The following is a 13,983-nucleotide window of genomic DNA, read 5'->3' on the forward strand; positions in this document are numbered from 1 at the left end:
ACAAGGGTATCATGGCTCTTGATAGTTTTAGTGGGTTCCACAGGCTCATTGCTTGTAAGAGTAGTAATAATAAGTGTCATAATCCTAATAGCCAACACATGGTGTTTACTTCATGCCACGTGCAGCTAATCATCTCTGTAGCTGTCATTGGAACCTCACTCTTGTGGGTACAGAGTTTGTTCTGATACCCTCCACACTTTATATTTCTATGTTTATTTTTAACAGGAGACCTTGTTGAGCAATTGCTTAATACATACATGAATTAAATTATTAATTCTGAAACCTGAAATGGTAAGAAAAATAAACTTAATTCTCACATAGAGGCTATTTTGACTTCATTTTTCTGGTCAGGAGCAGAATTGGGTCTCATAGTAATAATCACGGGAACTCAGAAGTCTCTCTGAACATTATATAAGCTTTGAGATGAAAATAGAAGGCAGGAATGCTAATTTTACAAATTGGAAACAGAAATGCAAATGGGGAAAGTGACCTTTCTTGAAATCACTTCTAAGCTAGTGACTTAAGGAACTAAAAATGTTATCTTACATAATTACTTTTTTTCTAGGTTATTTTCTGGGGTGGTGCTCTGGTATTTGCATTTCTGTTGGTGAGTGGCAGTGAAGTTCTGGTAAAGGATACCGTGTTCGGGAGGCAGTGCAATTTAGTGGGAAGAATACTGGACCAGAAATTGTCACCCCATTATATCTCCAGCATACCAGTGCCTTTGGGTGAATCGCAGGAGTGTTCCTCAGCTCATTTTACTCAGGGAAAAAGCGCACAGTAATTGTTGTCCCTGTCAAGTTTCCAGGGCTTTGTGAGAACAAAATGGAATGTGGATTCAAAACTGTTACATTGTTCATGGCAGAAATTGCAAATTATTGTTCAATATTTGAGTTGTGAATACTGAGTGGAACCGAGGACGTTTCTTTTTGGAAACAACAAAGTTTATTTTCCTAAGACTTTGCATAAATACCCTGGCCTGACTTTGTTGCCCTGGGGTGGGGGGGTGCCCATTCCTGGTTCAAATACTGCGGACAGGGGTAGGTGATGCTCTGTTGGGCAGGGTACTTCTTGCACAGAAGTCATGGGCTGAGAGTGGGGAGGGGTCATTTTTCAGTGGTGAATGAGAAGGTTTTATTTTTTTAAAACCAAGAGGGCAGGTTGATGATGGTGACAGAAATAACAACAGGTGTCCGTTTTGTGGCGCCGGAGGTGCTGCCTGTCCAGCGCAGCTTCCCTACCCAGCCCTATCCCGCAGTGGCCGCTCTTCACTGTTTCAGACATGGCGTGCCTTTGTACGCCACTCTGCTTTTTCACAAGCTAGTCCTCTGACCGGAACACTTTGTCCTCTCTTCTGTAGCTGCTGAGTTCCTGATCAAATGCCATCTACTTTATGAGATCCTTCCCTTCAGATGGTGTTGGCTGCTTCGCCCTCTGTAATCCAACAATACTTTGTACCTGTGTGTGACAGCATTTCCTTCACTGTATTGGGATGATTTGTCCCTTCTTCTAGTTTGTGGGTATCTTGAGGGCTTTTCCATGTCTGTGTATTCCCAGTGATGGACACAGGCTGGTGATTACATCTTCAGTCCATGAATTTGTAGAACTAGAATGATGGGGAGCTTTGGATTAATCCTGTAATTTGTTCCATCAAGGTTGTGGTTCCCAATGAGATTTCTGCTGCATGCTCCCAAAGAAAGCCTGGAAGTGTGTGACAGAACTTGGAGTTGTCCCAGTGATTAGAGGTTGGGTGCCACTGGCATTCAGTGGGCTGGAACCCAGGCATGACAAATGTTTGGCAATTCATGGGACAGTTTTGCACAAGGAGGGATTGTTCTCTCTAAACGCCAGTGGTTTCCCCACTGAAAACCAGTTAACTAGTCTACTTAGTCTAAAGCATAGAAAATAGGAGAATGATTTCATCACCAAAAAAACCTGTTTCTGGCTCCCATAAACCCTTTGAACACACTATGAGTAGGAGAGCCTTATGCTCAGTTAGCAGATGGCTTGGATGATGTTTTTTTTCCTGTCCACGAAATCCATTTCCGTCCCTCTCTATTTCCCTCATACATTTGTGTGCCAAGGTTGGAGTGCAAGACCATAACAGGTAGATGTGCAGCTTAAAAGTTTCTGCTCCCGCAGGCAAACCTCCTTTGGTGAGGCTTTCTCTGAGCCAGGAGGAGGCACATTGGGAAGTAAGTTCTCTGTAATTCTTTCAACAAATATGGTAAGATAATTTGATGGTAATGTTTCATCCCCTGTGCAGAAGGCTGAGAGTGACTAATTGCAATGATCTTTTAAAAAATCTATTTAGAGCAGGCCTTCTGGCTAAAGACATCAATGTGGAACTTGGCACATGGATTTAAATCCAGTTTTCTGTGGTGAGGTGTCAGAGAGACAAAATGCCTCCATTGTGGTCTTTCAGGTCCTCTTCTAGAAAGCACATCTTTTAATTCACTGTTGACATGGACATGGTGGTGGGATCCAGGATGCAGGATGTGCATAAGGAGGAGACTTGGGAGTGTACTTCTTCAGCAGGGTTCTTTGATTCTTTGCCTCAAAGGTGACATTTTGAAAAAATGATTCTGCAACACAAGTTCAGTTATTCATGTGGTGTATCACCCTGTAATAGGCAGCATAAAGTCTTTGTTTTTTTTAAAGATTTAATTTATTTATTTTTAGAGAGGGAAGGGAGGGAGATAGAGAGAGGGAGAGAGAGAAACATCAATGTGCGGTTGCTGGGGCTTATGGCCTGCAACCCAGGCATGTACCCTGGCTGGGAATCGAACCTGAGACACTTTGGTTCGCAGCCCATGCTCAATCCACTGAGCTACGCCAGCCAGGGCTTATAAAGTCGTTTTGAAAGAACTTACCAGGAGGGTCTGAGACTTGGTATTTACAAGTTATTATTTGATAAGGTTTCTCAAAACATGTTGCATATAAGGGGTACTTTATAAAACCAAATTCTAGTCTATTTAGTGTAAGTTTCTCTTTTTTAGATATTCCCAGAAGTATAAAAGCATCCACTACTACAGCTGAACAGTTTTTTCAGAAGCTGAGAAACAAACATGAATTTACTATTTTGGTGACCCTGAAACAGACCCACCTAAATTCCGGGGTTATTCTCTCCATTCACCACTTGGATCACCGGTAAGTGTGGCTACTGGAGTTTCCTGCGCTTTAATTCTGTCTAGTTAAGTGAGCACATTAAAGAGAAGTAAACAAAAGCAAGACATGCTATATCTAAGACTGGCTTAAAGCAGTTAGACTAATTTTGCTACATTATGCAAAATCATAAACAGAAGTAATTGAGATCTGCCTAAAGGCAGAGGGAGCAGTGCTTTTGATGTTGCTAAGAGCACACAGAAGTCGCCATTCCTAAAACAAATTTATTAATCACTAAATTCTCCATGTGATATCTTCCTCAATGTTAAAGTCAAACATACTTCTTAATTTGTGACTAGTTAGAGTCAAAAACACTGTATTCTATGTCTGGGTTTAGAGTTTAAATAGTTTTAGAATTTTAATCCCTGACAGATAACTTCCTTTTCAACACAGTTCTTAGGTGGTAGTGGTTAAAACTGTATTCTTGGATGTGTGTTGAATCAAAATGCTGTCTAGTATTTTTCAGCTTCTCACATGTATAGAAGCATGACTAGGAGTCCTGTGAGCAAAATCTCATTTGGCTTTGTGACCTAAAATAATTCCTTCCTGAGAGGAAGTTCCTTCACATTTATTATTTTGAATACGTACACTACCACAGACTGTCTGTGGACATTGGGCAAGTCATATAACCTCTGTGCACCTCATTTTTCTCATCTGTAAAGTGAGGATAATAATAGCTACTTCATAGGTTGTTGTGAAGATTAAAGAGTTTTTATATATAAAGTGCTTTATATGTATGAAAGTGTTAATGATCCTTTTCAGGAGTGGGCAGAAGCCTATTGGTTTCTTCCATCAGAGACGAGGCCACCTTGCACTCTGCAAATCTTGACTAAATGCTAAAGGGCAAACCAAAGCAAATAAACGTGGAGAACAAAATATAGCAAGATGACACAGAGCAAGGGTCCTAACCACACTCCCTGTGGCTTACTCTCAGGGCTTTAGGGCATCACTTAGCTGTTATGGACAGAGCCAGCACCCAAACCACTTCTGATTCTTGAGTCCAGCGTTTTCACAAGTCCACTGTGGTACCTCCGACACTCAGTGCCCCCAACAGGCTGTGTGTTAGGTGTGGTTCTTCCTTCCTGTTATTGGTACTGGAGTTATCTTTCTTCCCCTAGTCTCATCCTCACATCTCTTTGACTTATCATTTCCTGAACACTTATTTATTTAGTTTCTGCCTGAATGTCTCAATTCTTTCAGAGGTAAAGAGCCATTATGTTGTTCTCTGTTGTCTTTAGGTAATACTGATGTTGGCTAAATATACACAGCAATGGCTGAAGGGCCTATCAGCTTTCTGCACTGTGCTTACGTAAAGTTTTTGGTTTGATAGTTTTCTGACTATTGCATTTTCAAAGGGAAAAATAAAGAACAAAGAAATAATTCTAAGGCATTGGTTCACTTACACATTTGTACAAGAGATATAGATGAGAAATATAAAAACAGGAGCTGGTTGAAAAACAATGTATATTTATAAGTAAAAATGAATGAAAAAAATATCCTAAATTCCAGAAGGACTCTGTTCTTTTCCATGTTTTACAAAACGATTGTTTCTTCAGGATAAATAAAATCTTTTTGTTATCCCTTCGTGTAGATTGGGTAGTGTCACCTGGATTGTGTCATGTAGTTTATAACATTTCTCCTTTATTTACAATAGTCTTGGGATTTAGATATATAAATTGGTTCCCATGGGGTTGTTATTAAAAATTTTCCTGAAAGCCAAATATTATTTATGCTTCCAACTTTGAATGCTTGGCAAATGGTGTACATGGAAATAATTTGTGGCAATGACTTTGCAGGTAAGTATAAAACTATCTTAAGTTTGCCATCACCTTCTATATTAATAAACTTGAGGTGAGATCAATAAGATTTTTAACTTTCTTAGTATTAATTATTATATATTCCAGATGACTAAGAGTGTATTTATATATGAGGCTGATAAAATATGCCTTCATATTTTTGAGTGTTTGTCATATATTAAGCCATTTCTTTTTCTTGACAGTCCTAAGTAAAAATTAAATTTGCTGACAATATTTGCTTGGCTTAATGGTTCTGAACTAAAACGATGACTGTTTATTATGGATAAAATTACAGACTGACATAACAGTTACTACACTCTTTACTTTTTGGTTGAACTTAATAAATAACATAATTAGATTTATGAGTTAAATAAATAACATAAATAATTGGATTTATGAGTTAAAATTTCAAACCCTAAGTTCTGCATAATTAAAAAAACTTTACTTATATTTTATTCTCTTAAAATATGCTTTTATATCATTATTTATCTCTAAAGTATTATAGCTTTAATGTGTACTTCAATGCCTACCTTATTATTATGAAAGTTGCAATATATATTTTAATGTGATTATGCATAAATATGTCATCACCAAGTAGACATAGTGAGTTGCTTGTTAAAGAAACTAAATTGAAGTTAAAACTCAGCAAGCAAATAAGATTTTTTATATTTGTTATATATGCCAAATTTGTATATAAAAATGAACGATATATTTTAATACCTTTTTTCTACCTAATAAGAAAATGAAATTGACATCTTACTTCAATCTAGGAGCACCTATCTAGGGTCATATCCAACAGATGAAGCTGGTGGTCTCAATGGCACTTGCCCAACAACCCATTCCTTGCCCACAGAATGCCAAATGCATCAGCACTAAATGCCAAACATCAAATGTAGTACCAGGTTTCCTTCAATGCTGAGATCTATTTTTTCCCCTGTTTTCTGGTCCACTGATCTGTTTGTGACTTCTGCAGCAATACCACACTACTCCAATTACTGTAGTTTCATGACTTGCTATCTACAGTTAAGGTCTCTGCTCTTCCTGTTCACAATTTTTTGCTATGTTTGAAAATTCATTCTTTGGTATATACATTGGTATCAACTTGGTGAGTTCTATGGGAAAAATCTCATTGGGATTTGTATTTGAAATATATCATTTATAAGTTGACATATGTTGAATAAATATTTTTATGATATTCAGGATATTTTTGATGTGGCCTTTCTCTCCATTTTCTTTCATTTTTTTTCTCCTATATAATTATCTCCATAAAGGGCATGCACATATTTTTTTAGATTTATTCCTAGGAGTGTTATAGGTTGTGCTATTAATCAGGTAGGATCCTTAGTTTTCCTTTATGTTTGTAAAGAACTTTTAAATTACTATATTACCAGAAAAGTGGATTCTGTTTTGTATCAAAAGTAACATCTTCCATACTATTTAAATTGCTTTTTCTTTTGTCTTTTGGAGAAAGTTGGACTCTTTGGGTGCAACTCATTATAGTAAGGAAAATTCTAATGTGCCATCAAAGTTCATTCAGCTCTCTGCTCTTCATCTGCCATACATTGGTATGCACTGACATTTCAGTGATCTTTCATATGATGAATGTTGAGGGATTATTGTAATATACTTAATTCTTTGGTATTAAAACACTTCTGCTTTTAGTCTTCTGATGTCAATGTGAAACTTCCCAAATGCTCTCTAGGCCTTTGATCAATCATTTAAAATCATTTTACAAAAGACTCATTTAAAAGTTATAATGATCTATCTACAGTTTATTATCAAGGGATAGGAAGTAGAATTCAGCTTATTTGTAACTTTTCTTGTTATTTCCGTTAGTTATAGTGAGGATATACCTTTTTTAAAAGGCCATGCAAAAATATTATTTTGGTGTTCTTATGGCAATGGAGTTTATGTTATCTCAATTACTTAAGAAATCTTATTTCCCTTGCTGTTGTATACACTTGAATTCCATTGATCTTAGGGAGGAGTTATATACTTTTGTGGTTGAAACAGGTATTGATGTACTTTATAACAGCTGGACAAAAGTCATTCCTATTTCGCCTCTTGTTTTCAGTGATTTTATCCACCGAGTATTTTGAAAGGAGATGATTGGCACGCTGCCCTCTTTCCTTTGTATTTTCACCTTCGGTCATTTAAAATTCTAGGTGTAGTAAAGTTATGTTTGATTATTCTTGAGGATGCTGATGTGCCACAGAATATGTGAATTACTGAATATTTCAGCTTAAATTCATTTAATTTAGCCAGTAAAAATGCCCTGAACAGCACCAAAGGGAAGTAAATTATGTATTTTGAGTGGACTACAAGGAAAAAGTTTGATTTTGCAAATGACTTAAATTTAAACTACATACTTGGAAGCACTAAGCATTATATTTAAAAACTTTTTGCTAATATGACATGTGAAAAATTGCTGTCACTTCTAGAATTTATTGTTCTTTGAATAACAGTGGATTGGTACATTTTTATATATTTGGTAGTACGTTGTTGGTGTCTCTTGCTTGATGAGTGATTTCAAAATATCCTTTCCTTTTTTATTTTTTTTTCAATTTTTTTCAGGGTTGATGTTTTATTTTATTTTTTAAATTATTTTATTGTTGTTCAATTATAGTTGTTTGCATTTTTCCCCCACCACTCCCCCCACCCCAGCCAAATCCACCTCCCTCCCTTGCTTCCAACCTTCCCCTTGGTTTTGTCCATGTGTCCTTTATAGCAGTTCCTGAAAACCCTTCTCCCCTCTGTCCACTCCCACCTCCCCTCTGGTTACGGTCAGATTGTTCTTAATTTCAATGTCTCTGGTTATATTTGGTTTGCATTTTTCTTTTATTGATTATGTTCCAGGCAAAGATGAGATAATATAGTATTTGTTCCTCACCACCTGGCTTATTTCACTTAACATAATGCTCTCCAGTTCCATCCATGCTGTCGCAATGGGTAGGAGCTCCTTCTTTCTCTCTGCTGTATAGTACTCTGTTGTGTAAATGTACCATAGTTTTTTGATCCACTCATTTACTGATAGGCACTTAGGTTGCTTCCAGCACTTGGCTATTGTAAATTGTGTTGCTATGAACATCAGGGTGCATAGGTTCTTTTGGATTGATGTTTCAGGGCTCTTAGGATACCATCCTAGCAGTGGAATTGCTGGGTCAAAAGGCAGCAATTTTGAGAAAGAAGAACAAAGTAGGAGGGATCATAATGCCTGATATAAAACTGTATTACAAGACCACTATAATCAAAACAGCCTGGTACTTGCATAAGAACAGACATATAGACCAATGGAACAGAACAGAGAGCCCAGAAATAAACCCAAGGCTCTATGGTCAATTAATATGTGACAAAGGAGGAAGAAGCGTAAAATGGAGTAAAATAGCCTCTCCTTTCCCTTTTTATATGGGGGTCTTGTCATTTTTCTTGCTTATTTGTAAGAATTCTTTATGTGTTAAGAATATTAACTTATACAGAATAGTCATGGGGATATAAAGTATGTATAGCATAGGGAATACAGTCAATAATATTGAAACAACTGTGTATGGGTTACATGGGTACTAGATTTATCAGGGTGATTACTTAATAAGCTATATAATCTCTAATAACTGTGTTGTATGCCTGAAACTAATATAATATTGTATGTTAACTGCAGTAGAAAAATTAAAAAATTATAAAAAAGGATGTCAACTCACTGCTAGTCATATATACAAGAGTTTTTCCAGATTAATGTTTGCTTTTACTTAAATTTTTTTTGAAATAGTTTCAACTTACAGAAATATTACAAGAACAGTACAAAGAACTTCCATGTCTCTTACCATATTTCTAATTGGTAATATTTTTAGCTTATTTGCTCTATGTCTAATTCTGATATGCCTTTTATTGACAATAATTTGCTCCATCACCTTTAAATACTCAAAACAAAGATACTCTCCTATATAGCCAATATGCAACCTTCCAGTCAGGAAATCAACTTTGATATGACAATATCATCCAATCTTCAGATGCTTTTCAAATTGCATCAACTGTCTAAATAAACAATGCCTGATTTTGCTTCTTGTTTCAGGATTCTACCCAAGAACACAGGTTACATTTGGTTGTCATATCTCATAATCTCCTTCAATCTGGAGCAGTTCCAGTCTCTCCTTGTCTTTGGTATCCCTTATGGTCTTATGAGCATGGGCATTTCATTCTGGAGGATCACCCTTCCCCTTGGTCCGTCTGATGTTTCCTCATCGCCCAGGCCATGTGCCCTTGTTAGGAATACCATAGAAATAATGACTCCTGTCAGTGCACCACCTGTGGAGGTATACTAGGTCAATATGTTTTACTGCTGGTCATGCTAACCTTGACCACCTGGTCAAGTTCGTGATCTTCCAGGCCCCCCACTTTTTTCCTCTTTAATTTGGATTTGTATTGTATGGGGAGATATTCTAATTTTATTCCAATATCCTGTTCCTCATCAGACCTTCACCCACTTTCCTTAACTTTTCTTGACTATGCCCAGCTGTAGCAGATACTAGTGCTTTTTAAGGATATCAATAAAATGATAAAATTGAAAATTGATACTCATTCTCACTCTTACATTTATTTTCTAGTATTATAAAAACTAATATTATATACTAGTAAAATATATTTTTAAAAACAGTAACTTAAACTTTTTGAAGTGTATGTCAGCATTCACTATGTAGGGCATCTTTAAATTAATGATTACATTTTTATTTAATGAAAATTATTTCTTATACTGAATGAAACTTGGAGAAAATAACATCTAATTTCTAAAAAGGTGATTTGCCTAGGTTTTCAATCTTTCTCTTGATAGCTTTATATACAGTATTTCATTCATTGAACTAAAATACCTTTATAAAAACAAGATTAGATTGTATATAAGATATATTAGAGGAACATTTACTGAGGGGCTTTTACATTAAGCCTGCTGTGATTGTCCTATTTATGGTTTTTCAAAATTTTCATTTCATTTAGTTACTGAATTTTCACTTTTTTACATTTCTAAAATGTTAACAATGCATGTTTTTTCACTTAAAAAACCTGATTGTTTTCCATCAGCCAGTAACTAAAATAAATATATGACAAAATCCAATCTTCAACTTGACAGAATTCAAGACCTATTGCAAGAGTTTTGTTCAGTCGCATTAAGAAAAATGGCACTTATTTAAGATCTCCATATCTAAGTAGATTCAATAAGGCAGGGTTAGATGAACTAATAAATATGAAAGCAGTATAAAAATGTCTGGTGATGTAAAACAACAATTTGGGAGAAATAGGAATTCTAGATGAAAAAGGAAGATCTACATTTATTGCAGATTATTATTCTGGGGAGTGTTATTCAGGGAAATGATAAAAATGAGAAATTAGGAGGCTCTTTGAGGGTCTGGACCTTCTCTCTTTTTCCCAGCATCCTCTGGGTCTGGTGCAGTTCTTGTCATATAGATGGCCAATAGATATTTGCTGAATGACTGAATGACAAGTGCAGAGCATCTGCTGATATTAGGCCTTGTGGTAGCTGGCTGATTTCTTAGGTGCACTGAAATATTTTCTCTGCATTGTACCCATGAAGACACTTTATCAGGTCCCTGCCCTGTGTCAGGCAGTCCTCTAAACACCTCACATGGATTGATCTCATTATATGCTCATTACACTCTTGAAAGTAGGTATCATCATTATCCCTAGTTTACAGATAGGGAAAGGGGGACCTGAGAGCTTAAGTCTCATGTTCAAGGTCACAATAAATGGCAGAATCAACATTTGAACTAGACTGCACAGCACCAGAGCCCATTCTTCTCACTACTACCTTCACAATTCTTCTATTTGCCTGTTTTATTTTGCATATCTTTATGTACTGGTAGATGTGTATTTTAATTAAGATGTAATTGCCATATAACATTATATTAGTTTCAGGTGTACAATATAATGATTTGATACTTGTAGACATTGAGATATGATCACAATAAGTCTTTTTAACATGCCACCATACATATGTACAAAAATTATTTTCCCTTTTTTTTTTGCAATGATGACTTTTAAGATCTACTCCCTTAGCAACTTTCAAATACTCAATACAGTATTATTAACTATAGTCACCATGCTGTGTGTTATATTCTCATGACATTCATAGCTATTTGATTTGACATTTTGGCCTCTCTCACCCATGTTGCCTCCTCCTAAACCCCATCCCCCAGCAACCACCAGTCTGTTCTCTCTCTCTCTCTGAGGTTGATGTTTTTGTTGTTGTTTGTGTTGTGTTTTTAGATTCCATGTATAAGTTAGATCAGATTGTATTTGTCTTTCTCTGACTTATTTTCCTTAGCATAATGCCCTCGAGTTCCATCCATGTTGTCACAATGGCAAGATTTTATTTTTTGTGGCTAAACACTATTCCATTGTATGCATATATGTCATATTATATATATCACAAAATATTGCATCTTACTTTTTCATTCATCCATCGATGAACAATTAAGTTGTCTCAATATTGTGGCTATTGTAAATAATCCTGCAATGAACATGGGGGCGCATATGTCTTTATGATTTTGTGTTTTTGTTTTCTTTGAATAAATACCCAGAAGTGGAATTGCTGGATCATATGGTAGTTCTTTTTTAAATTATTTGAGGAACCACCATACCATTTTCCACAGTGGCTTCACCAGTTTGCATTCCCAGCAACAGTGCTGCTTGCTTGTTTCAGACAGCACTGTGGCCTTCCTGCTTCCTTCAGAACCCAAGAGCTTCATTAACGGGGTTAGCACTATTGCTTTCTACTGCTTTTGAAGACAACTATATATTTTTATCGCATTGGACCTTTTTGTTACGCTAAAAGTCTTTAGAAAATCCTGAGGTTTTCTTCCTTACAATTTACTTTATTTCAACAGCAGCACCATGGCATATGGGAAAGCTGATGGCAGTGTAAAAACTATTTTGTCTTTTTATTTTTCTAATTGCCTCTTCTCAGAAAGTTTATGATAATACTTAGTAATAGCTAGAATTTGGGATCAGGTTGTTTTTATTTCCCCTGGTTAGGGGTGTTTGGTACCTTTTTCAGTTGTGAACTCCAGGTAATAGGCTCACTAAGAGCAAAATGTCACCTCAGTGGGTGACCTGTGGATCCTGTTGTCCTCCTCTTTGGCTCTCACTTATTCTGAACAATGGAGAACACATGAGGACCCATGAAGCATATCTGAGAACAGATGCTGCAGCGCTGACAGCTTACTCTCCCCTGTGACTAATTCCTTTCTTTCAAATGCAGCCTGCCTGGAACTTCTCGCTGTCTTGCACGCATCAGTGCTTTTCCTTTACTGTCGGCCCACAGCTCCAGAATGTTTCACATGTAAAGCTGCTGAAACTTCCTCCATAGGCCCACTGTTATCGGCCTAAACAATTCCTATTGATTTTGAGGATCTTAGGATATAGCAAATTGTTAACTCAAGAGGAATGTTTGAAACCAGATAAAATACTGCATGGAATAATAGGGCACCAAGGGTCTCTGTGAGTCCTTCATCGCAGATGGATGTATCCCTAAAGTATCTTGAACTGTTGTTAGGTGAAGCTGAAGGTGAAAAGTTTCTATCTTGAGAATATCATTTTCTTCTGAAAATATTGTTTGTTCTTTGCAATAGTGCAATTGCATGCTCACCTTAATATACTTGGAAAACCACCTATTTGGAAATTGAAGAGAATATTGATATGTTCTCTTGGGATGTACACACATCTCAATTTATTAAAAATCATAATAATACTCAACTTCTGTATATATTGAATTTTAAGAGATCACCAAATTCTTTCCTTCAGGCAGAGTTGACTTAAGCCATTCTAACAGGTAAAACTACCAGCACTTCAGAAATTAAAAAGTGACATAATTACTGTATTTTAAAATAAAATTAAGTACATAGTATCTTATATGCTAAATAAGTAACTAATTTAAAGTTTCCTCAATAAACACGTTATTCCCTTGTAGGTTGTGATTTACCTCTGTGTCTATACATTTTTAGATTCTTTCATATCAAGATTGACATGTTATGAGAATTTGATGCATAAAATATAACTTCTCTATTTTTTTAACTTTACCACTAACGCTTATCACAGTTGGTTTCACAGATCCAGGGATAATTTACTAACTTCTCTGCCAAAAAGGTGGAATAGCATATACACTCAGCGAAGAAAGAAATTCACATTTCATATAGATCTTTCAGAATAACTCTTGAATAAGAGTTCATTTTTCAATTCATGTAAATTGATACTTCAGTTAATAAATCTCCTGAAGTTTTGCACTAGGTCGCAGAGTAGGGCCTCCCCAACTAGAGGAGGGGACCAGTCTTCAGTCAGGGGTGTATGAATAGCTGCGTTCCCCTGCTAGAACCTCCAAACAAGCTCTCAAGGACCTTAAAGTATTTAAACACAGAGCTGCTCATGCTTATATTTAAATGTTCAAAGTGTTCAAATTATCCTAATATGTTAATATGAGTTATAGAGAAAAAAATTATGGGAGGACTTTAGTTACATATTCAAATGTGAAAATGATATAGAAATGTGGGCATAATGACCATTTAAAAAATAAAATGATGTTTTAAGTTATTAGGGATAGTAAGTTGGAAAAGTTTGGAAAAAAGAGAGACCCCTTTCTCAGCCTACCACATTTCAGTGTGAGCCCACCTGAAGAGTTGATCAACAGTTAAACTGCTTACTTCATTTCAAATCTCATGAACATCCTTGAGTTGGAGCAGGGGCTAGATTCAGAACAGCTTCGGAGATGCCATTCAGAGTAGGTGAAGTGAATCCTGTGCCATGTCTATGCCCTGAGTTTTCAGGAAGTGGGAATCTTCCAGTATTTTACTTTGCCAGTACTCATAGGTGATAAATATGAGTTGGGCATCATTAAAGAGATCTCCCCACCATAGGGATATCCACTTGATATTACACAGTTTTTTTAAAGGCCCGTTATTTTCTCTTAGTATTGCAAAGTCACCTTTGCTATTATCAGTTGACCTTATTTGGATGAAGCTGTTTC

At 36.2% G+C, this 13,983-nt stretch overlaps 1 protein-coding gene across 3 annotated transcripts in view; it reads left to right on the forward strand.

The window, feature by feature from the left end:
* NELL2 (neural EGFL like 2) overlaps nucleotides 1-13,983 on the forward strand; it is a 283,751-nt gene that overhangs the window by 31,890 nt on the left and 237,878 nt on the right. For all 3 annotated transcript variants that reach the window (XM_045830028.1, XM_045830029.1, XM_045830027.1), the window contains exon 4: nucleotides 3,000-3,150. In XM_045830028.1, coding sequence (XP_045685984.1) covers nucleotides 3,000-3,150 — 151 coding nt within the window. The remainder of the gene's footprint in view (nucleotides 1-2,999; nucleotides 3,151-13,983) is intronic.

The sequence above is a fragment of the Phyllostomus hastatus genome, unplaced genomic scaffold, assembly GCF_019186645.2.
Source record: "Phyllostomus hastatus isolate PE091 unplaced genomic scaffold, TTU_PhHast_1.1 phas_scaffold_93, whole genome shotgun sequence".
Taxonomy (NCBI): domain Eukaryota; kingdom Metazoa; phylum Chordata; class Mammalia; order Chiroptera; family Phyllostomidae; genus Phyllostomus; species Phyllostomus hastatus.